The 26,161-nt window shown below is 39.0% G+C and overlaps 1 protein-coding gene across 1 annotated transcript; it reads right to left on the minus strand.

Annotated features, from left to right (window-relative positions):
- Nucleotides 1–901: 901 nt before the first annotated feature.
- KCNJ8 (potassium voltage-gated channel subfamily J member 8) lies at nt 902–10,787 on the minus strand. The gene is made up of 3 exons (XM_025402382.1): nt 10,512–10,787; nt 9,206–9,649; nt 902–2,566 (listed from the first exon to the last, which is right to left on the minus strand). Exons 2-3 carry the CDS (start codon nt 9,577–9,579, stop codon nt 1,666–1,668), a joined length of 1,275 nt encoding a protein of 424 aa, XP_025258167.1. The 5' UTR covers nt 9,580–9,649; nt 10,512–10,787; the 3' UTR covers nt 902–1,665.
- Between the last annotated feature and the right edge of the window lie 15,374 nt (nt 10,788–26,161).

Below are 26,161 nucleotides of genomic sequence, written 5' to 3' on the forward strand. Positions count from 1 at the left end.
GAGAGCCAAGAGGTAATTGCTAATGGATGGCATGTAGGGTATGAAAGAGGCAGCAAGAACGACTTCCAGGTCATGACTTGATGCCCGAGTGATTGGAAGAAAGACTGGGAGGAGGACAGGTTTTGTGAGTGAGAATGAAGCATTTGGTTTTAGACGTAGTAAGTTTGAAACGCTTGTTCAGTATCCAAGTGGAGCCTCAGGTGCCTGTTTGATCTGTGAGTCTGGAGTTCAGAGGAACAGTTAGAACCCTTTCAGGAATGATTAATTCAATGACCTGATAAACAATTTCCGTTCACCTGGTGAGAATCATGTATCTTAAGACAGAACATTTCATAATTACCTGCCTATTTCAATGTTCATAAATACAAACCCTCAGATCTGTGTGAAAGATTTCACAATAGTTCAGCTTTCTGATGTTTAGCTATATAAAATGTAAGAATAAGACCATATATAGCTTGTTAACCTAGTACTTCTCTCTCCTCTCTCATCCCTTCCTTGAAGAAGCAGGCACTAAAGATGCTTAAATGAAGCGTTGATTGAAAATCTCACTTTAGCAAATGAGATAATGCTAAATCTATAAATACCAAGTCTAAATTCAGATATTACTGGGAAGGAAGTATAGTTTTAAGATGGGAGATTGAAGATTTAAAAAAAAAAAGCTTATAGCATTTTTATGGTATGTCAGGCTCAGATTGAGAAACCAAGAGGACATTTTAAAACCTGAAATGAAATCAAAACAAAGCAAAAAAAGCTAGTTTTGGAACAAACAGATTTGAGAGAGAGGAATCTCAGAGTGAGTATTATCACTTTGACATCTCTGTTATATGGCTCTAAAAACATCTTTTCTTGAGTTTTAACTTGGGATGATTTTGTGAAACAGGAATCACAAAACTACAGTGAGTACAAAGAAAATGTTTTAATAAAATATTCAATACAGTATTTCCCTGTGGGGATTCTAGAAGAAGAAGAAGCTGAAGGAAGTGATTGTCAGTGTTGGGAACCCAGTCCTAAAGGAGACAAGACTTAGTTTTCCTCCAAAGACACCTTGTCCAGCTCTGCCCAACAGGCTGCAATGAGATGGACCAGGAGACCTTCAGGAGTCACCGACAGACCAAGTGAATGAACCGAATCCACTTACAAACACATCCACTTAAGCAGTTTTTGCCTCAGGCTTCCTACCAAATGCAGTATCATGGAGACAGGAGAAGGTTGATATACAAAGGCATTAACATGATTTTGTTTTTTCTCCTCCTATTCTATTTGCATTTCCAGAGTGATCATTAGTAACAGAGAGATCTGTGGTTTCACCAACTAAGCATTTCAAACAGATTTCATTTCTTGACCAAATTTTGTGCTCAAGGCCTGTTACTATTAGTAATTCTTGTGTTTCAAATTGAGAGAAACGAGAGCATACCCACCCCTACACATAACTTAAGCATATCACTGAGAATTCTACACATATGAAACAAGCGTAAGCCATGAATCCTCCACTTTGTGTGTTACTTTTTATTACTACAGAAAGTGCTGTTGCTTGAATATGAATATCATTTAGTGTAATAAAATGTGGAAAGACACATTATTGTGTTCCAGCTCTGGTTCAGTCTGACAGTGCCTGGCATAAACCATGGCAACTTGATAAAAGACTGTCTTGCGGTTATCTTGCTGTCATGATTCCGATGTGTTTTGATTCCCTTCTGGAGTCATAAATTGCACCTTTGGTACCATGAGGGAAGAGTTGTTCCTTCGGATAGAATTGTTCCTCCTCATGGAATTGTTTCTTCTCATGGAGTTGCGCTTCCTCAGAGAATTTTGATGAGACAGTTCACTCTTTTGGAGGGTCTGAATGAGGATGGAAGGTTTCTCATCCAGCTCTCGGGCACTGCACCGTGGAGCAGCTACTTTAACAGTATTGCCAAATTTGGAGTAATCCACAGAGTACACTCCTTCTTCCTCAGTCACAATGGACACAAAGCGGTGGCCCCATTGGATCTCCTCGGCGATGTAGGAGGTTCGTGCTTGTGTGGTGATGCCAGTAGTTTCAACCACTCCTTCCAGAATAACTATGACCTCCAAGTCTTGGTTGGCCAGGTCAGTTGCTGAGATGTCATACAGGGGGCTGCGCTTGTCAATCACGTGGCAGATGATCAAAGGGGCCACCAGAAAAATGTTATTGCTCTCGATTGGGTTATCAACAGGAATGTCTAGTTGGTGAATAGGGACCACCTCCCCTTCAGGTGTCGTTGTTTTCTTCACCACCTGGATGCGCACGGAGGCACTAATGATCATGCTTTTCCTCAGGTCACCCACTCGGAACATGAAGCACAGCTTGCCATTTCGGACGGCAATTACAGCGTGGCGGCTGAAAATCAACGTTTCTGCCCTTCTGTGAGCCTGAGCTGTTTTCATGAAAATGCAGCCTAACATGACCGCATTGATGATCAAACCCACAATATTCTGGAGAATCAAAACCGTGATGGCCAAAGGGCACTCCTCTGTCATCATCCTCCCTCCAAACCCAATGGTAACTTGAACTTCAATGGAGAAGAGAAAAGCAGAAGTGAAAGACCTGTGAGGAAGGATATCAGAAAAGAACACCATCAGGTCACATTTTGAATAATGAAATAATATGCCAGGCTGAACTTTTCATTTTCTTCCACTAGAGACTCTTAAATGCTTGCAGACAGACTAGCCAACTTAACCTTGTAAAATGCCAAATTCTAAACTGTGTTTAGAACAGTCTCTCTCTCTCTCGCATGCATCTACCTCCAGACTTCTGGAGATTAACATTCTATTAATTCATTAAGCTCCTTTAAGCTAAGGCCTAAGTAACATTCTATTAATGTTTCACAGGTCATGTAGTGATGGGCCTAACTGTGTAGAAGATTAATATATTTTTATATAAAGGCATATTTTACATTGCGACATACTTCACTTTCACAAAGGCACAGTTTACTCTGTAAAACTTTCTAGCAGGTAGATGTTTATTATTTATTGCATATCTATGTTTAGGAGACTTGAGTCATATGGAAGGTACTGAGTACTGAGTAAAATTATTATTTATAATCTTTAAAATCATATCATTAGCTAATACTTATTTTGTATCTCATATAGAAATAGCACAGTGCTAAAAAAACTGGTATAAAACACATTATTCTAAACAACTAGTATTTTCAATAGAAGGGAATGGTTTTCCATTTGGAAAGAAAAGTGTCTTATTGATGATCTAAGTTTGTTCTTTTAAGTCAGGGGTCCCCAAGCCCCCCAGGCCAGGGACCAGTAGTGGTCCATGGCTTGTCAGGAACCGGGCCACACACAGCAGGAGGTGAGTAGTGGGTAAGTCAGCATTACCACCAGAGCTCTGCCTCCAGTCAGGTCAGTGGAGGTACTGTATTCTCATAGGATAGCGAACCCTATTGTGAACTGTGCATGTGGGAGATCTAGGTTACCCCCTCCTGATGAGAATCTAATGCCTGATGATCTGAGGTGGGACAGTTTTATCCCCACACCATCCCCATCCCCCAACCCCATCAGTGGAAAAATTGCCTTCCACAAAACCAGTCCCTGGCTCCAAAAAGGTTGGGGAGCGCTACTCTAGGTGCTCTGGAGAATACTGAAATGACAAAAGGGAGAACTAGAGGCAGAAACTAGTAAATGACTATGTCAAGATCTCATACAGATATGCCTTATTTTATTCTACTCTGCTGTAATGTACTTTGCAGTTACTGCATTTTTATAAATCGAAGGTCTGTGGCAACCTTTGTACAGCAAGTCTGTTAGCACAATTCTTTCAAAAGCACGTGCTCACTTTGTGTCTCTGTGTCACATTTTGGTAATTCTCACAAGATTTCAAACTTTTTCATTATTATTACATCAGTTACCATGATGTGTGATTAGTGATATTTGATGTCACGATTGTCATCGTTTAGGGCAGCTGTCCCCAGCCTTTTTGGCAAAGGGACTGGTTTTGTAGAAGACAATACTGGGGTGTGTGTGTGGGGAAAATGGTTTCGAGATGAAACTATTCTACCTCAGATCATCAGGAATTAGATTCTTACAAGGAACCCACAGCCTAGATCCCTGACCTGCGCAGTTCACAATAGGGTTCACACTCCTATGACGATCTGATGCCCCCGCTGATGTGACAGGTGGCAGAGCTCAGGAGGTAATGTTTGCTCCCCCGCTGCTCACCTCCTGCTATGTGGCTTGGTTTCTAACAGGCCACAGGCCAGCACTGGTCTGCAGCCCAAGGACTGGGAACCCCTAGTTTGGGGCACCATGAGCCATGCCCATATAAGACGGCAAACAATCGATAAATGTGTGTGTTCTGACTCCTCCACTGACCAGCTGCTCCCTTGTTTCTCCCCCTTTCCTCGGGATTTCCTATTTCCTGAGACACAGCACTATCGAAATGAGGTCAGTTAATAGCCTTACAAAGAACACCAAGCGTTCAAGTAAAGGAAATATTTGCTGCCTCTCACTTTAAATCAAAAGCAAAAATGATTAAGCTGGTGAGGAAGGCAAGTCAAAAGCCACACTAGGCCAAAGGTTAGGCCTGTTGTGCCAAACAGCCAAGTTGTGAACAATGGAAAGAAAAAGTTTGGCAAAAAATTCAAAGTGCTACTCCAGTGAAGACACAAATGATAAGACAGCGAAGTAGCTGCATTGCTGAGATGCAGAAAGTCCGAGTGGTCTGGACAAAAGACCAAATCGGGCACAGCATTCCCCTAAGCCAAAGCCTAAACTAGAGCAAGGCCCTAATTCTCTTCAATTCTATGAAGGATGAGAAGTGAGGAAGCTGCAACAGTAAAGTTTAAAGCTAGAAGAGATTGGTTCGGGAGGCTTAAGAAAAGAAGCCACCTTCAAAGCAGAAAAGTGCAAGGTGAAGCACCAAGTGCTGATGGAGGAGCTGCGGCAAGTTATCCAAAAGATCTAGCTAAGAAAATTAGTAAAGGTGGCTGCACTAAACAGCAGATTTTCAGTGTTGAAAATGAAACAGCCTTCTGTTGGAAGAAGACGTTACCCACAACTTTCATAGCTAGACAGAAGTCAATGCCTGGCTTCAAAGCTTCAAAGTTCAGGCTAACTCTTGTTAGGAACGAATGCAGCTGGTAACATCAAGTTGAAGCCAATGGTCATTGACCACTCTGAAAATCCGGAAGCCCTAAAGCATATAAAGTGACTCTGCCTGCACTCTATAAGTAGCAGTATAAAGGTTAGAGGACAGCATATCTGTTTGCAGCATGATTTATTAAATATTTGAAGCCCACTGCTGAGACCTACCGCTCAGAAAAAAAGATTCCTTCAAAATATTACTGCCCATTGACAATGCACCTAGTCACTCAAGTGCTCTGATGGAGATGTAGAAGGAGATGATTGCTGTTTTTATGCCTGTTAACACAACATCCATTCTACAGCCATGAGTCAAGGATTAATTTTGACTTTCAAGGCCTATTAAGAAATTTACATTTCATAAGGCTATTGCTGATATAGATAGTGATTCCTCTGATGGAGCTGGGTAAAGTAAATTGAAAACCATCTGGAAAGGATTCATCATTCTAGACGCCATTAAGAACATTTGTGATTCATGGCAGGAGGTCAGAATATTAACATTAACAGGAGTTGGGAAGAAGTTGATTGTAATTCTCATGAATGAGTTTGAGGGGTTTGATACTTCAGTGGAGGGAGCACATGTGGTAGAAATAGCAAGAGAACTAAAATTAGAAGGGGATCCTGAAGATGTGACTGAATTGCTGCAATCTCATGATAAAACTCAGATGAATGAGGCGTTGCTTCTTCTGGACAAGCAACGAAAGTGGTTTCTTGAGATGGAATCTACTCTTGGTGAAGATGCTGTGAACACTGTTGAAATGACAAAAAAGAATTTAGAAGATTACATAAACTTAGTTGATAAAGCAGTGGCAGGTTTTGAGAGGATTGACTCCAGTTTTGAAAGAAGTTCTACTGTGGGTAAAATGCTATCAAACAGCATCACACATTACAGATAAATCTTTTGTGAAAAGAAAAGTCAATTGATGCAGCAAACTTCATTGTCATATTTTAAGAAGTTGCCACAGCCACCCCCACCTTCAGCAACCACCACTTGGATTAATCAGCAGCCATCAATATCGAGGCTAGTCCCACCACCAGCAAAAAGACCACATCTTGCAGAAGGCTCAGATGATTATTAGCATTTTTTAGCATTAAAATATTATTTTTTGAATTGAGATATGTACATTTTTCAGCCATAATGGTATTACATACTTATTAGATTACAATATAATGTAAATGTTTTATATGCACCGGGAAACAAAAAGTCTGTGTAACTGGCTTTATTGTGATATTTGCTTTATTGCAATGGTCTGGAACCAAAACTGCAATATCTCTAAGGTGTATCTGCAATTAATATTGTACTAACTTGAATTTTCTCGCTTTGGCCTATTCCTGTGAAAGAAGCAAAGGGAAGGAACCAAGAAGTTGTAGGATTTTCTTGGGAAGCTTTTTCAAATAGAACATCTACTCCCTATCTTAGTGAATAAACATTGATTTGATAGGCTGAGGTTGGATCTGGGTACGATGCTTTTGTAAAGTTCTCGGGTGATTCTCATTTCCCCCCATATGGGAAGCACCACATTTATTACTATCAATTTATAACACTTAATTTCACAACTAGTACTGCTATGGCTTCTTCATGGAAAAGAGATTAGTCCTATCTTTGCCCCCAACCCCAATTTCCAACTTCTCTAACTTTATAGAAGACAAGCCACACATTAGCAATCTCTCAAAGTATTACCTATTTATTAATGCTACAGACAGCAGGTGAGAAAAATGTTTAAAAACATTTGAATACTTGGTATATACAGTGCACTTTGGTAGAAAACCATGAGGGATAAGCAAGAATACGTGGATTATTCTTTTGATTAGTTTTTAAGTGGAGTGCGAAAGTTGCCTATTTCTTTTGGTGCTAAAATGATTCATGGAAAACTACAGTAATTGCCTATTGCACCAGCTACCCACAAAAAGATATCTGGTATAGCCCCAAAACATGGCGAAGAATAAAAATGGACCCCAGAGAAAGGGTATGGATAAAACACTGATTTCTGATAATGTATCCATACTTCAGAGAGCAGTCTAATGATCAATATCCCAAATGACTTGTTTTAATGGTTTAAGAGACTGTTCATGTGGATATTTTATATATTGTTTAGGAATTCTAAATATTACATATGGTAGAAGATCCAGCTTTTTACTGACACTTGCTATGCTAAACAATCTCAAGAGATAAAAGTGTTTAGCTGTTCCTTTGTTCTGTTACAGAGAGAGGTAGGCTGGATAATATTGAGAAAGAGGAAATATATTGGTCTATTTTTTGACTCATATTAAATGAAGGAGTCAAAGAGACGCCTTGAAGGAGAAAATACATGAAGGAGAAAATGAGTCATTCTAAAAGAAGAATGGTCAAACATTATTTGGAAATACTGGTGAATATTCAATGAAAAATGTTTCCAATTTTAGTGATATGATTGGACATTGAATTTACAAAGAGAAAAATGCAAAGAATTAGAATTATTATTAGTCACCTTTTAAATTCTCTTTGAGAGAGAATGAATATTTTTAAGGTTTGCTGTTATTTTTTTATCTCTTTTTTTATCAGTATCTATCATATAATTTAGATTAAAAATTTATTTTGATATGAAAATGATTCACCAATTATCAGTGCCAGTAAGTTTCTTAAAGAGATATATTATAGATAATGATATTTGATCTTAGAATATCTATTGAATGTTTTAACGGATATTTTAAGTATTGTGTTTTCTTTATGTCTTGGTATACTGATGATCTCCTGTGTTTTCCAACTGCATTTTCTTTGAGACAACAGTTCGTGACAAGTTTGAAAAAAGAAAAGAATATCTAATCAATATTAAAAGCAATACATCAATTCAATAGTTTTTGCTCCTCAAAAATTGATCTGAAATCTGTGGTGTGTGATCTCCGCACACTAATGCTGCCTTCCTCCTTGAAAGGCTGGCATTGTAGTTACTTAGCAAATGGAAGGGTGGACAAGTTCAGTCTGGGGTCCACTTTCTGCAGTGATATGCTAGCTTCATAAGATTCAGAGTCACTGGAGGTCCCATCCTTTACAGTTTCCTGGTATCATAATGCTTTTTCAAGTTTCCTTGCTTTGTGAATTATGTGAATTTAAAATGTTCTTTTAAAAATGTTTTGAAAAATTTTCTAGTATTATTACTACTGTTTTGATTTACAGTGAACATCTTGGTAATTGATATAATTTATCTCTTTCCACCTCCCAACAACAACAAAAAATTAAGAAACAAATCACCTCAACTAAATGTTCTTAAACCATGTGAAAGTAAGAGAGGAGAATCACTGAAATCAAATTCAATTTACCTGCCTTTGAGATACTTATGATATGAGAAAGAAGCCAAAGTTAGGTATCTAAGAACTGTCTTGTCCCTATTCTATTTAAACTTTGAAAGAAGAGTACAAAATTAAATTGCTTTTATATAACCCCTTCCATAAAATTTTGGACTAATTTTCATTAAAAATTAGCAATTTCTAGTTCTGAATCTTAGCACAACTTTTAATTTCTGAATCTTATGCAAGCAATTAGCTATGTTATGATAATCTCGATAAAGAAGGGATGATATTTATTTCATTTTTTAGTAGATTTTTAATCTAGGACACTCTCCCCCTAGGGCCTCCCTATTTTTTTTTTTTTTTATTATTTCTGAAAGTGTCATGGGTTAGAAGAGTCATAGAAAAATGTCCACTAGCACAATATTTTTTTGTTGATCAGAGATATTTACCTGTGGACACTGAAACTACGGACAGCAGCTTTTTCATACTGAACTAAACGTGCGTGCTTTTGGAGTAAAGCACTCTGTGTTATCCTCTGAATTACATTTATTTATTTATTTTTTTTTTTGATAACTGGTACAACATTTTCAAGGCTAGTCCAAAGGACTGAAGCTCAGATTTTCAGAGACTCTTCATCCATAAAGTTGCATTTAAAAAAATATTTACTGTGTTAGGTTTTGTTCTTTATTGTGCTTTTTTGTTTCTGGAGATTCTAAAACAAACCCTTTATTTCACTTTCAGTTAAATAACAGAATGATAAGAGAAAAGGCATTTTGACATTTTTTTCTCTACTGTTTTCAACCCCTGCCTCATCCCACTACATTCTTACCTGACATTAGTCACACACACAGTGGACTCCAAACTACTTTTCTCCATTCCACTTTTCTCCATGTAAGCATAGATGTCCCCATGGGCAAAGGCCACCAGCCACCACATGATAGCGAAGAGCAGCCAGCTGCAGAGGAAGGACATGGTAAAGATGACCAGCGTGTGGCGCCATTTCAGGTCCACCAAGGTGGTGAAGATGTCCTGCAGAAAGCGTCCTTGCTCACGGATGTTCTTGTGCGCCAGGTTGCAGGCCCCGCTCTTGGCGATGAAGCGGGCTTTGGGGAGGCGGTCTCGGATGCGCGGCTTGCGCAGGTTCTCCGCGGCGATGCGCGCCAGCACATACTCCTCCGGGATGATACTCTTTCTGGCCAACATCGTCCTGTCACCATAGCCAGCTTAGCCACCTGCCTCTCACCTGCCTCTCCGTCCCTGGACACCCGTCCTCCTGCACGAGGGAAACATTCATTAAAAACTTAAAAACCCACCCTATGCTCACCTCTTGGTCCTTGTATTCAAGGACAGGTTTGTACATGCACGAGGTGACATGCAAAACCAAAACTGTGATTTTTCACTAACCCAAACATGAATCTAGCTTGTGCTTGAGTTCTGGGATCTCAGAAAAATTACTTGGTTTTAATAAAAAGAACTGTTCCAATTCTTCTTATCATTCTGAACACATATGGGCATAGCCTTAGCTAAATAAAACCAAGAGCCTTCCGGTAAACAGCAGGCTCAAAGATAATTCTCTGCGATGAACCGCGTCTGTAAATTAGTGCAAGGCTACAGCACGTGGCGTCAATCAAGAAGATTAAGACCAGTTGGGTGCACGATCTACTTACTTATTAAAGTACTTAGATGATGTAGCAATATTAAAAGTAAAGAGGGGAAATTCTTCCGCCGTTATTTTTAGAAGTAAGCAAAGGCCGTGACTCCTTGCGCAGTATAAATAACGTGTAATCTGACAAAATTATAAGTGGTGTGCTATAGAATTTATAAATTATAAGAATTATTTTAAATGCGAAAGAATGAGTTGCATCTAAAAAAACAGTTAAAAAGGTTCCTGTGGAAATCATAATATTATAAATTGAAAAATTGAAAACTTTTTTTTTTTAAAAAAACGAAGGAATAAAATATACAAGGTGCGGGGGGAGAAAAAAAACCCAAACAGCCTGCGGGTTGCAGTAGGGAGTGCGCCCCGAAAAGTCCATCCAACACTGCAAGCCTCTCCGGTGTTTTGCATTTTAAATCATTTATGGGGACGCGGACGGCCTCCCCCTCCCCTCCCCCGGAGCAGCTTTGAAACTTACAGACTCCGGGCAGCGGGCGCGGCGGCTGGACCTCCTTGCACACGCCGGCGGGCAGCGGGCAGGTCCCTCGCTCTCCCATCCTGGCGCGCGGGACCAGGGGCCGCCCAGGCCGGAGGGACAGATTGGGGGCTGCGTGTCCTATGGAGAAGAGTTAAAATAATAAAAGGTGCAACTGAATCTAAACGCAGGGAGGGCTAGAGGAAGGGGGATGGGTGTCGATCTTCCCCTCCCCCTGCTCAGCTCAACTCCTTTGGCCACTGCAGTGGGAGGAGGAGGGACTGGGGGGGCCGGGGGGGATGCTCCACAAATCAGCCTCCCAGTTAGGGCTTTGACGCACGCCAGACCTCGGAAGCCGCCGCTGTCGCGGAGTAGGGGGCGGGCGGGGAAGGGGCGAGCGCGAGTCTCCGGGAGGTAGGGAGCAGGCCAGAGGGAGGGACGACCCGGGGGAGGGCGGGACCTGCAGAGCCAGCTCCTTTCCAGTAGCCGCGACCCCCTGCTGCCAGCGTGACACACAAGTCTTTAAAAGGCTCTCTGCTCAGGGGAGAGAACTTTCTGAGTCCAAGTTCACTGACGCAAGGAGATTTAATTTTAATTTTATTTTGTAACCTAGGTAGATAACTGGGCTTCTTCATGATAACTGGGCTACTTCGGACTGAATCAAAGCAGAGAAGTCAGAAAATATTCTTCCAAGGCGTTCAAGCTGTGGGCACACGCAATTATTTACATTAAATTTCCACCTGCTAGGAGAGATGCAGGTGGAAGATGTTCTGAAACCCACTCTAGTAAACTATTTCTTCACCAGCCAAAGCCACTCTTCAGGGAATTACACACACACACACACACACACACACCCTCAAAACAGCGACTGCCCCCCCCCCCCCCCCCCCCCCCTACCCCTTAAAAAAAAAAAAGAAAAAAGAAAAAAGAAACCACTGGCAGTGGTTCCCGATGAAGAAATTTTGCCCCAAACAGGGACCGCCGTTAACACTTCAGCGCTGATAAGGCCAGGTCATTCGGTCTTCAGTAATTGGTTGCTTTCTGAAATGTTGCAGCTTCTTCCTCTGTCTAGATGGTCTGCATGATAAAACAGAGCATTTGCGTACAAAAAAAGGTTATACAATAAACATCTATAGCTTTTTGAAAAGGAGCCAGCGAAGACAAATGTGCTTTTTCCCACAGGTCAAGCCTCCTGATTTTGGCACTTGCGTTAATGGAAACTTTAATTCTTGGAAGTTTCACGTATTTTCCAAGACTCGGGCCGAAAGTGTATGGAGCATAAACAATGTATTCATTTAATTACCCAAAGACCTAAAATTAGTCTTTAATGAAGACAAATTAAGAATATTTTTTTCCCCTTGTGGTTAGATCTCCTTAACCCCTGTAAGCCCAGGATCCTAGTTTGTTAGTGGTAGTCCTCCTCTCTACGGTCATTAATTTTTGCAGTAATTTATGTAGTATAATAGTTTTACAACTGTATGAAGAATCAGTCAATTCCCGCCATTGTTCTATTTTACTTTTGACTTTGTACACATTATTATTCATTATTTTAGCCCGGTGAACATTTATTGCACACCTTTGTAAACTTTTTTTAGGTTTATGTGTCTAGAGATATGTAAATATATGTCATAGTTGTTGCTTTTAAGAGGCAGACAGTTGTAGCAAGAGAGATATACTCTAATACAAGCAGGGATGTGATTAGAATAGGAAAGGAAAGGCCAGGCGCGGTGGCTCAAGCCTGTAATCCCAGCACTTTGGGAGGCCGAGACGGGCGGATCACGAGGTCAGGAGATCGAGACCATCCTGGCTAATATGGTGAAACCCCGTCTCCACTAAAAAATACAAAAAACTAGCGAGGCGAGGTGGCGGGCGCCTGTAGTCCCAGCTACTCGGGAGGCTGAGGCAGGAGAATGGCGTGAACCCGGGAGGCGGAGCTTGCAGTGAGCTGAGATCCAGCCACTGCACTCCAGCCTGGGCGACAGAGAGAGACTCCGTCTCAAAAAAAAAAAAAAAAGAAAAAGAAAAAAAGAAAGGAAATTAAAAAATGCCATGGGAATTCAAATGAGAGATATTTAAGAGTAGGAGACTAAGGAAAAATCCATCGATTATTTGGCATCTGATCTAGGCTTTGAAAGTCTAGATATATTTAGGGTATACAGAAAAGCAGACAAAAGACAGCCCACGTCAGCATTGATGAAGCCAAGTTGGCTACACAGCAGGATTGGACACTTGAGTTCAGTGCTCCCTGGGCAGGTGCTGGTACCACTACTCTCAATGAGATTTTCATGTACTTGTCATTCCCACTCCCACCACTCCTGTACCCACTCCCTTAAACTGGGGACTGCTAGAGGACAAGGCTATGACTTGCTCATCTTTGTAGCAAGACCCTAGCGCCATTTACATTACAAATGGGCTCAAAAATATTTTTGAATCAATGAATGAAAAATACAAAGTTGAAGAAGCAAATTGGGGCCTTGAAAATGCATAGACAGCCTTAAACGCTCGACAAAAGAATCTGAGGATTCCTCAGCAGGTAGTGGTAAGCCATGATCAGAAAACTACACAATAAGAGCCTGTTTTAAGAGGATTGATCCAGAAGCAGAGAATATAATGGCTTTAAGGGTTGCATTTCTTAAGTATAGTCCCTCTGGGCTCCAAAATTCTGTAACTGGCAGAAGAGGGTGCTGGAAACTATCACATTAATTAGAGAAGGAATGAGGTCTTGGGCTAATAGGTAATATCAGTGGGCAATATGCAAATAGATACAAAAGGAATGTTATACAGAGTCAATATTGGAAAAGGGAAAAGTCAGAGGTGACTGTGATATTTATCATAGTAACAGAAAAATAGCAAGAAAATTGAAATGAGAAGAGCTGGACTGCTCTGGAGAATTTATGAGAAGATTTGCAACAAATAAAGCCATATCTGAATTCTCTGAAAATTCTGTTCTTTTGGTATAATACGTATTTCAGACTCATTTTTTTTCAGTGAGATATGTTCTTCCAAATACGCAATTTTAAATAGTTCGACTTGCTTTGATAACAGAATGTCATATTTTTATTAGTAATTTAACCTGATTAATTCAAAATCAGGGCACATAATAAAGACCAATTTTTAAGGAATTAATAAGTAAACGTTTGACAATAGTAGGCCTAAGAACAAATAGTAGTCATTTTTAAATGGTAAAGAATGTGTACTATAAGAATATTACAGATAAATATTTTTCTTGGTATTCCCTTTCTACATTGTTTCCTTAAACAGTGTGTGTCTTTGTCCTTCAACTAGTTTTTCTGCACTAAGTGGAAGCTGCATGAGAGCACGTTGTTGATTATCACCACACACCCAGGGTCTCAAATTGTTCCGAGATCCCAAGAGTGGGTACTCAATAAATACTTGTCAAATGAAAAGAAGTAGGAATAGTGTTCAAAACATGGCATTTCTCTCTTTCTTGCATTTTCTCTGTCATCTCTCTTTACCCTTCATGGTTTTGCAACTATTTCTCAGAACCCACATAGGAAATGTGAAGTTTTGGAATTCACTTTGAAGTCTATTTCTGTAGCTGTCTGCAAAAATTTTCTTCCTCTCACCTTTCTCTTTACTATATTGCTCTACCTTTAAATCAAGCTTGTCCAACGTGTGGCCCATGAGGTGCATGCAACCCAGGAGAGCTTTGAGTGCTGTCCAACACAAATTCAAAAACTTTCTTAAAATTATGAGCTTTTTTGTTGTGATTTTTAGCTTATCAGCTATCATTAGTGCTATTGTACATTATATGTGACACAGGATAATTCATCTTCTTCCAGTGTGGCTTAGGGAAGCCAAAAGATTGAACACTCCTGCAAAAGTATCCATTTCTCCCTTCATTAGCAACTTCCCTAACTGCTCTAAGTCAGCAATGCTTAAACTTGTCTGGCATTTGCTAGCTAAGTTTCTCTTTACAACTTGATTTTAAGCTTAAGGGACATACACCTCTATCCCCCAAAAGTCTTTCTGGACACATAGTAGCTGCTCAATAAATATTTATCATTGACTGACCTCTAGCTCTCCCTCATATTATGGTCCAAACAGTGAACATTTAAATTTGCCTCTGGTGAGAAATTGGCAAAAAAAAAATCAATTAATTTTCAAGAGCACATTTACTACTTAGGGCTTATTTTATTCATCTGCCTATTCAATCACTATATGCTGTTGTCCACTAAAAGTTATGTATATTTTCTTAACTGTTCAATAATTTTCTTAATTGTTCTTTCAGGAGTGAAGAGTAATTTGCACACTACCAGACGAGAGCAGTAAGAAGGCTAGAACACAGCTAATTTTATTTACTATTATAATTTTCTTGAGTATGCAGGAATCCTGTTAGAATTTACTCATGTTACAGAAATTTATGCAATTAAAAAGCAATTAAAAGATATTGGTTCACTTGTAAGTCAGCATCTGTCAGGTTCCTTTTAGACCCGATGAGCATTTTCTTTGGGTTTCTGACATTCTCATTCTCTTAAGAAACAAAGCTTGTCAAGTGCCTTCAGACAAGTAGAGAAAATATTAGGTTGATGCTTTTCCTAACTGTCTGCTGCTTTGATTACTAAATGCAAATCAGCAAAGTTTCTGAAACTACCCTTGAGAACAAGGGTGAAATTTTTGCAGTTGTTGACTTTGCCTTTGACATGACTTGTAGACTTCAAACTCTTGGATTTCCTGAGCCATATTAGACTTAAAAAATTGGAGGGTCTTCAAGATGGCAATGGAAATGAGTCATGTTAGCTGACCAAATAATGGTTGGTCTATTTGCTTAGTATGCTGCTTTATTAGTGTCCTCATATAAACCACTTTGGAACATATTGCTTTGGAATCAACTTAATAAAATTGTTACATAAACTAGTAATCAAAACAGCATGTTATAAACTTACTTTTTTGGAGTTATCATGGAATGGGAATGACAATATAACTCTTCTCAGTTATTTGTTCCAGTGAATTCAGAAAACATTTCTTTTTGAGATATGTATCTATTTATGTGCAGAAAAGCATCACTGATTTAAATAAGGTCACCCCATTTCTTCTTTGCAAGCTCAACTCCTCAAACTTTAGCAAGCTCACAGGTGTGAATCAGAAAGGTCTGTAAAGGAGGCACTCAAAACTATAACTACCCTTTGATTTGCATCTAAGTGAGCAAAACAGCATCCCTGCTCCAAGGCATTCTTGGGGAGAAAGCTGTTAGCAAACAAGTAATACATTACATAATTATTAATAGTGGTAAAACGTATAAAGAAAATAAATCAAGATAAGGATCAAAAGTAACTAGGGCCAGAGATGACAGTTTTAGATAGAGTTCAAAAAAGACCTCTTTAAAACAATGACATTTGAATAAAGAATCAACTGTATGATCAACTGGGGAAAGAGTGCTTTAGGCAGCCCAGAGCAAGTGTGAAAGCTTTGAGGCAGGAAATAGTTTGATGTGCTTAAAGAACAATAAGGAAATCAATATAGCAGATGGGTAAGAGGAAAGGCAGAGGAAGAGCTGGGAAAAGTGGCAAGTCCCTTCACTGTTTTCTCCATTTACCCAATGAATAAGGATTGAGAATCTGCCAGGTACTAGGTTATGAAAATCACTGACCCTAATCCTTGAGACAGTTGCATGAGAATTGGGTTTTTTTCCCTCATTTTGCACATGAGTTGATTAGAATTTAGCAAAATGACTTTCCAAAGTCACTTACCAAGTAGGTAGAAAGCTATGACAAACTCAGAACATCTGATTCCAAATCCTACGCTTTTCTTACTAGGCAATATCTCAAAGAGATGATTGTCCAACCATGGTCCAGCTACACAAGAAATGCCTGGTAATATGATTTCATGCCCCTCCAGACTTCTATTGAGGAAGGATAGAATAAGACATAGAATCTTTGGCCCAGAAATTACAATATCTTTAATGAAAAGGTATACACACTTCTGATAAAATAAAGCACACTTAAAAGTTATCCTGGAGATTCTCTTGCCCAGCCAGGTATTAGAACCTCATAGAATTATTTTAAGGCAAGATGAGATAATATAAGATGTTTAGGATAGCTACTGGCCTGTGATAAGTACTTAATAAATATCAACTGTTAGTAATATCTTAGGGCTGATTTTAGTTTGGTGATGGTCAAGAAGGTCTCAGAGCAGGCTGTGGGGGTAGGAAGGAAAAGCTATAGCCCACAGATTTCTTTTTTCATTGTCTACACCTGAATATTTTCGAGATCTTACCAACCCTCAGAGTGCTATTATAACTAACCAATACTTGTACTACCATCTCCTCAACCCTTGAATTTAATTAAGACACTGGGGACTAAAAAGGGGCCAACCAAGATACTGGTAATAAAATAAGGACTCAGAAATCAACACATATGTTTTACTGTAATAGTGTCTCCAAGAGAAAAGTAGTTCCTTCCATCAAAGAAAGAGTACCCGTGCTGATTCTGTTCTACTGGTAGTCTACAAAATGCTAGTTATAAATAAAGCTAGTAGGGCCTCTCCCAAGAGAAGATGAGAAATAGTGGCTGTCACTGTTGATTTTTGCAGGGCCTGAAATTATGCTTTCACGTTCTCGTGCCAAAGAAAGGCAAGTTCACATGAGCCTGGGATCTGCCCTGCCATAGGAACTCTTCACAGGATTTCTGAAACTCTTAGGGAAAAAAGCAGTTCCCAAGGATGACCTGATCCATTGCTATGCTTTCACGTCATTATGTTTTGCAAAATGAGTGACTCACGCGATGCTTGGAAAGAGAAACCTGACGTTTTCCAGAACTCTCTGTAGAGCAGCTCCTTATTGCCACCTTTCAAAACTGTCAGCTATAGAAAGGATTATAGAGGTTGAAAGTTTTAAAGTGATATTTAGACTTGTTGGGCCCAATGAAGCCAGGATATATTTTCTGCTGTTAAATGATTTAAAAAAAAATTTTTTTTAAGGTAAAAATGTTCTGTGCCAGAAAAGCTTTCACCAGGTCATTTTTTGTAAACAGGTTCACACTGGAATTACATATCTGAGAGTTGTTTCTAATTTAAAATGTCAAATTACCTCATTTTTTGTAAGAATTGATGGGATGATAAAATGATCTCTCAAAATTTATTATGGATTTGAAAGTCAATCTTTCTTTAAAAAATTGAGAAATTATGGGAGATGCATGAGCTATAGCATAACTTGTTTACGTTCACAGCAGTTTACAGTCAGAAAGATGAGATCACGTGCCAGTTCTGTCATTTACTTGGTTGATGACTTTGAATAACCTACTTAATGACTCTGAGCCTCAATCTCCACTTCTGCAAAATGGACTCACATCTACCTCTCAGAGTTGCATAGATTAAATGAATTGAGTATGTAAAGGATTTAGCACAGGCCCAGGACACCTAAAACTATGTAGATATATATATATTTTCTGAGATAGAGTCTTGCTCTGTCTCCCAGGCTGGAGTGCAGTGGCATGATCTTGGCTCACTGCAACCTCTGCCTCCCAGGTTCAAGCAATTCTCCTGCCTCAGCCTCCTGAGTAGCTGGAATTACAGGCGCCTGCCACCAAGCCCGGCTAATTTCTGTAATTTTTAGTAGAGACAGGGTTTCGCCATGTTGGCCAGGCTGATCCGCCTGACTTGTCCTCCCAAAGTGCTGGGATTACAGGCGTGAGCCACTGCGCCTGGCTCTAAAACAATATTTTAAAAAATAATTATAACTTTGATACAGCATCGTTAATAATTAGGATGTAATTCATTATTTATTATTTTAGTTTTTCTTGGCCTGAATTTGTTAGTATTGTTAGATTATTGATAAACAAAAATGGTGGTGATAACAGGCATGCTTTCTCTTCTTAGTGATTTTAATAAAACACTTCCAGAATATATAATTTATATATTTATCACTTTAAGGTGGTATGCTTTTACTACTTTTCTGTTTTTTAAATCAGTGATGGATAAAGAATTACACAAAATGTCTTTTTAGTATCTACCAAGTTTATCTATTTTTCTCCTTTGACCAGTTAATTTGGTAAATTAAGTCACTGAAACTATTTTTACATTCCTGAGATTAAACTCCAATTGGTCACTGTCAGCTGTTATTTTAATATAATGCTGGATTTTGTTTGTTAAACAATTTACTTAGGACTTTTGCATAAATATTTGTGAATGAGATCGGTCTGTATTATTTTTTTCTGTGTCATCTCTGTCTGAATTTGGGTAAATGTTATGAGTCTTTGTAATAAGAATTAGTGTGTATTCTTTCTCTATTGGTTGAAATAGTTTATATAGAGTAGGGATTAGCTGCTTCTTGAAAGCTTGGAATAATTTTGAAATCATCTGAGTCTGAGTCTGAATTTCTTTGTTCTTCTTCTTCTCATTATTATTATTATACTTTAAGTTCTGGGATACACGTGCAGAACGTGCAGGTTTGTTACATAGGTATACATGTGCCATGGTGGTTTGCTGCACCCATCAACCCGTCATTTACATTAGGTATTTCTCCTAATGCTATCCCTCCCCTAACCCCCGACCCCTTGACAGGCCCCGGTGTGTGATGTTTCCCTCCCTGTGTCCATGTGTTCTATTGTCCAACTCCCACTTTTGAGTGAGAACATGCGGTATTTGGTTTTCTGTTCCTGTGTTAGTTTGCTGAGAATGATGGTTTCCAGCTTCATTCATGTCCCTCCCTGCAAAGGACATGAACTCATCCTTTTTGATGGCTGCATAGTATTCCACGGTGTATATGTGCCACATTTTCTTTATCCAGTCTATCATGATGGGCATTTAGGTTGGTTCCAAGTCTTTGCTATTGTGAACAGTGCTGCAGTAAACATATGTGTGCATGTGTCTTTATAGGAGAATGATTTATTATCCCTTGGGTATATACCCAGTAATGGGATTGCTGGGTCAAGTGGTATTTCTGGATCTAGATCCTTGAGGAATCTCCACACTGTCTTCCACAATTGTTGAACTAATTTACACTCCCACCAACAGTGTAAAAGCATTCCTATTTCTCCATATCCTCTCTAGCATCTGTTGTTTCCTGACTTTATAATGATCGCCATTCTAGCTGGCATGAGATGGTATCTTATTGTGATTTTGATTTTCATTTCTCTAATGACCAGTGATGATGAGCTTTTCTTCATATGTTTATTGGCCGCATAAATGTCTTCTTTTGGGAATAGTTTTTGGCTCTTTGAACCCTCCTCATTTTCTCTTTCTCTCCTCTGAGATCCCTAGTTCAGACCTTTTCATTTTATTCTCCATATCTTCTGGTTGTTCTTCCATGGTTTTTATCAAGATATAAAGCATATCTATCACCCTAGAAGATTTCCTTCTGCCCTTTTTAGACTGTAGTTGCTCCCTAGCAGAGCTCACCTTTTTATGGCATTTCATCAGCAGTTTGTTTTGCTTGTAGTTGAGCATTGCATACATGGAATCACACAGTAGGTACTCTTTAGTACCTGCCTCTTTCACTCAACAGAGTGTGAAATTTGGCCTGGTTGTTTTATATTCCAGTAATAGTATTTCATCTTGTGAATATAACACCGTTTATTTATCCATTCTCCTATTGACAGGCATATGGGTTATCTATGTTTGTTTGACTATTATAAATTTGACTATTGTAAAGCTGCTATGGAACATTTCTATACAAGATCTATTGTGGGCATAAGCATTCATTTCACCTGGATACATACTCTATTATGGAATTGTTGGGTCCTGGTATAGGTACCTACTTAGCCTTAGTAGAAACTGCCAGTATTCCACTCCTGGTTATGCCGTGCACACTTCCTTCTGCGGTTATGTGAGAGTTCCAACCTCATCCCACTTGGTATGGTCAGTCCTTGTCATTTTAACCATTTCAGGGGATAGTTTTTTAAATTTGCATTCCCAATGATGAATGATGTTGAACACATTTTCACATGCTTACTGGCAAACATACATACTTTAAAACTTCTTATAGATTGTTTTATAATGATTTCTAGTTATTGTGCTAATATTCCTATTGGTTGTGTCTAGATTCCAATCTTGGTATTTGTTTTCTCATGTGGTTTTAATTTTGAATGTGAGTTAATTTTATTGTTTTTTTTTCCTCCCTAAGGGATCTAGATTGTACCCCAGCAGACTGATTTTGCATTTTCCCTTTCCAGAACCTCAAGGGTATCAATATTCTGGAGCTGTTTTTATTTAATTTCTCTTCTTGAATATATGATCTCACCTTTGCTAAAAACAATTTGTTTTTAGAGGACATAAAACACTTATTCTGTGATTTTAAAAATCTCATGTAGTGCTCATTAAGATTTGGTCAATGTAGTGGGCTCTCAATACTAACATTTCATATTGGAATGTGCTTTTCAACTTATAAAGTTATTTTCCCATCATTTTATTTGAGATTAACAAAAAAAACTCAGTGAGGCCAGCAGGCTAATTATTGTCATGTGTTTTGGTTTTCCTTTTGCAAATGAGGAAATGGGGACCCAGACTTTAAATGATAAATCCAAGGCCATATATTCAGTTGATAGAATCAAGACTAGAAGTCAGGTCTCCTGGTCCAGTTCTCTTTTCAGTAGTATTCTACATAGATTCACATAATTATTCTTTATTATGTGTCACATACTGTATTAGTCAGGGTTCTTTAGAGAACAGAGCTAATAGGATAGATGTATATATAAAGGGGAATTTGTTAAGGTGTATTGACTCACACAATCACAAGGTGAGGTTCCACAATAGGCCATCTGCAAGCTGAGGAGCAAGGAGCCAGTCCAAGTCCCAAAGCTGAAGAAACTGGAGTCTAATGTTCGAGGGCAGGAAACATCCAGCACAGGAGAAAGATGTAGGCTGGGAGGCTAATCCAGTCCAGCCTTTTCACATTTTCTGCCTGCTTTATATTCTGGCCGTGCTGGCAACTGATTAGATGGTGCCCACCCAGATTAAGGGTGGGTCTGCCTTTCCCAGTCCACTGACTCAGATGTTAATTTCCTTCGGCAACACCCTCACAGACACACCCAGGAATAATACTTTGCATCCTTCAATCCAATCAATTTGACACTCAATATCTCAACCATCACAATACAGTATCAATCATTTATTCCCAAAACAAATAATTGACTTCACTAAATTAATCTTTACTCTAGTATAGCACATGACTAAGTGTGGCTTTGAAGTCGGATTGGTTGAATTTGCCTCTGAGTTCCGCTAAACCTTGTGCAAGTTAGCTTCTATGAATCTCAATTATTAAATGGAAATAATAATATCTACCTCAGGGAAATTTGTTCAAGATCAAAAGAGATTATACTTGTAAGGCTTATATCATATCTGCTCAATGTATGTTAGTTATTATTACCCTTACAGCAAATTTTTAATTAGATGGTATATGCAATAAACATTCTATGGGTATCTGAATTGATTTCATGTTGCTCTTCTTTTCCCCAGCGATTTTTCCTCTTTCATATTGTTTGATATAAGATGATACTAGACATTACAGAGATTATAATGATATTTAAATCATAAATCAGTATGTCATCTCCGTGCTTTATTGGCATATGTAGCTAAGCTTTATTAAAATATTATTTAAGCCAAGAATTTCCCATGAAATATTAGGCTTTCTATTTTTTTCCCCTACATTTTTGGCCAAAGGCCTGGATGCCTTGTGTTTCCAATATAATATTTTGTTACATCGAATATATGCTGGAAGTTCAGTCGAGCTGGAATAAAGAAGAGAAGCTCCTATTTTCAAGTGAAAACTTGTCACCTCAAGTCACTGCCTTTTGCCATCTTCTCCTTCTTGTTTGCCAAGGACATAGGAATTGTGCTGCCTGGGCCAAGTGCTTGGCCCATGTAAGTGTCTACAAGTCATAGGTCACTGGGAAAAATGGCTGCTTCTGTCCAAAATGTGCTTGTAATGATCATATGTGTTAGGGATAGTGCAATTCTGTGGTGGTGGTGGGAGGGTGTTACTGCTTGTTTTGAGTGGGAAGTTGTGAGAAAATGTCTCGTAAGCTATGTGTTATGCAGTCATTCCCGTAGAGAAATGAAACTTGGGCCTAAAAAGTCAATATTTGGAGGTTATTACTTATGGCAAGAGATTTTGTTTTGTTTTCTTGTTTTAAAAGTACAGCTTTCTTTAGACTTTCCCTTTCTCTGGAACAAAGATATGTTGAGAGAGCAGGAGAGGAAAGGCCAAGGATTTTAGACAACAGCTCATTGTAGTGCTTATGCGACAAGATTTTTCTTCTCTCAATCTTTTTTTTTTTTTTTTTCCCCCAAAGGAAAATAATCAGTAGCCAGCCCAGTCTCATTAGTCTTTTTTTGGAACTACCGGTTGTGATTTGTGTTGCCTTCTTGCTTTCACATCACTTTCTAGACTGTGCTAGTTTCTCCTCATTACTCCCAACTGGCATATACTACCCGACCACAGCTTCAGGTCAGAGGTAGACTCCTGACCCAAAGTGATGTAATGCACAGTTGTCTTGTCATGTATAAGATTAAAAGATGAACTGCACAAGGTAGATTCCTTGCTTGATACTTTGAAATAGACAATCTGAGAAATGGAGATAGTTGTGGACTGAGAAGCCAGAAGAGTTAGTCTTCGGGATAGGAATGGTTCATACAAGTGAGAAAGAAATAGGCAGGAATAAGAATGGGGCAGAAGAAAAGTGAGAAAGTAGAGACAGGGAGATGGAATTGAGGGAGTTGACTGTCCCTAGACAGGTCCCAGTCCTCACTTTCCCTGAGATCTGATAATTCTGCTTTTCCTAGATTCCAGTGCAGATGTAACATTTCAGTACCAACCTCCTCTCCACAGCTACCCCATGCTGTTTAAAAGCATAGTTTCTAGAGTCAGGAGGTCAGAATTTAAATCAGTGATTTGGGGATAAATCATTTAAATCCTAGCCTCAGTTCCTCATCTATAAATCAAGTATAATAAAGATACTTATTTCTTAAGATTTTATACTATTTTAAATATACTACATAGCTATGCACTACACTGACAAATAATCTCACCGAATTATATTTTGTTACTCAAAGATGAACACAGCAGATATTCAACAAATTATCAATCAAGATGAAATAGCCAAAGTTTGTTTTCACACAGCATCCCCTAGCAGGGAGACAACCACCTTTCATAGATGCCCAGTTCAACGCCTTTCATGACAATCATTACCATCCCTTCATTGAACTAAAAAGAGCCTCCTGACTGTAACCCAGCAATATGTTGCCAGTGTTATCTTAAACAGTAGTTTAAAAAGAAAGGTTGGCTGGGTGCAGTGGCTCACGCCTGTAATCCCAGCACTTTGGGAGGGATTACACCCTAGGTAGGTGGATTACCTGAGGTCAGGAGTTCGAACCTGGCCAACATGGCGAAAACCTATCTCTACTAAAAATACAAAAATTAGCTGGCTATGGTGCCACATGCCTGCAGTCCCAGCTACTTGGGAGGCTGAGACAGGAGAATTGTTTGTACCTGGGAGGCGGAGGTTGCAATGAGCTGAGATCATGCCATTACACTCCAGCCTGGGCAACAGAGCAAGACTGTCTCAAAATGTATAAATAAAATAAAATAAAATAAAATAAAATAAAAAGAACGGCTGAATCTCATATCACTGGAAACACATTTTATGATCTATTTAGAAGTGAAATTTCTTTCTAAGGTGATTTAGATCTGAAAGATACACTTACAGATTTACTGTCAGAATATTTCTCTTTATGCCATCTATTCTAACTACCTGTATTTATCTATGCATTAGTGATACAAAGTTTCATAGCAACTATAACCTTATTTAAGGCAGCAAGTTAAGCTAAAATGTGCGTGTATATGTGTATGCATGCAGTGCACACACATGTCCTGAGGGGTTGGAGGATAGATTTAGGTTGTAACCTATAAAATAGAGTTAACAGACACTTTAATCGATTCAAATAGCTGGAAATTCTGTTTACATCCAAGTACAAATACCTGATGAACATTTTGGCTGTCTGAAAAAGTTTAAGAATTTTTAAAATTACTTTTTACTTCATGAGTGTTGAAACAAAAAGCCCAAACTACTGTGAGTCAAGGAGCTGGCCTAGATATCAAAGAGCTGGCCTAAATCCACTTGGCTCTGATAATATTAAAGGTCAATGGCCTTTCACTTAATTATAACTGATAATGTTGTATAAACAGTACATACTTTAATCATTCTCTTAGGGAAAGATGGGAATTAAATAGCATTAAGCTACTGCACCAAAGTTGCACTGTTGATATATACGAACAAGTTACTTTTTTTTTTTTTCTTTTTTTGATGGAGTCTTGCTCTGTCGCCCAGGCTGGAATGCAGTGGCGTGATCTCGGCTCACTGCAAGCTCCGCCTCCCGGGTTCACGCCATTCTCCTGCCTCAGCCTCCCGAGTAGCTGGGACTACAGGTGCCCACCACCACACCCGGCTAATTTTTGTGTTATGTTTTTTTTTGTTTGTTTTTGTTTTTTGTTTTTAATGACCTTGGTTGATTTTTTTGGCCTCATACAACATGTCTGATTTAGGCAACTTGCTATTCTAGAGGGTTCCACTACTTCAGATTCTTTGTTAAAAGAGTGAAAACAAAAATGTCTCCTGAATCCCATTTTTACAGAGACGTTTGACTCCGGTTTTAAATTTTGCATAACGATATGAAGACCAACATTTATAATGAAGCTAAATTAAACACAAAATTAAAGAGGATCCCTGTCTTGTGCATATCATATAATGAAATAAAATAAACCTTCATATTGAAAAGTAGATTTGATTCCACTTTGATTCCCCATGATGTGACCAAAAGGTTTAAGACCTTGGAGACTTAAAAAAACAAATAAACAAACAAAAAACCCAAACAAACTTTAAAACAATTTTTCCTAAGAGTAAATGCTCATATTAAGCTCATTATAGGTTAAATGTTGTTTTTTTGTTTTTTGTTTTTTTGAGATGGAGTCTCGCTCTGTCACCCAGGCTGGAGGGCAGTGGCACAATCTAGGTTCACTGCAAACTCCGCCTCCGGGGTTTACTTACGCCATTCTCCTGCCTCAGCCTTCCAAGTAGCTGGGACTACAGGCGCCCACCACCACGCCCGGCTAATTTTTTGTATATTTAGTAGAGATGGGGTTTCACCGTGTTAGCCAGGATGGTCTCGATCTCCTGACCTCATGATCCTCCCGCCTCGGCCTCCCAAAGTGCTGGGATTACAGGCGTGAGCCACTGAGCCTGGCCACTTTTTTTTTTTTTTTTAGTTGATAGCTTTCTTTTTATTTATGTTTTTTTTAGAGATAGAGTCTTGTTCTGGAGTCCAGGCACCATTATGGCTGCAGTCTCTAACTCCTGGGCTCAAAGGATCCTTCTGCCTCAGCTGCCTTAAGAGCTGGAACTACAGGTGTGCACCACCCAGCCCAGCTAATTTTTTAATTACAATTTTTTATTTTTGTAGAGACAAGGTCTTGCCTTTTTGCTTAGGTTGGTCTTGAACTCCTGGTCTGAAGCAATCCTCCCACCTCAGCCTCCCAAAGTGCTACGACTGCAGATATGAGCCACCATGCTTGGCCTAGTTAATGTCATTTACACTCACTGTCACACTGCAGTATTGTTGATTTACATTTCCAACTATAAAATATGACAATGTCTCCTTTATAGTGCACTCTTCAATTTTGAACACAGTTTTAAGTTTTGCAA

The sequence above is a fragment of the Theropithecus gelada genome, chromosome 11 (genome assembly GCF_003255815.1).
Source record: "Theropithecus gelada isolate Dixy chromosome 11, Tgel_1.0, whole genome shotgun sequence".
NCBI lineage: Eukaryota > Metazoa > Chordata > Mammalia > Primates > Cercopithecidae > Theropithecus > Theropithecus gelada.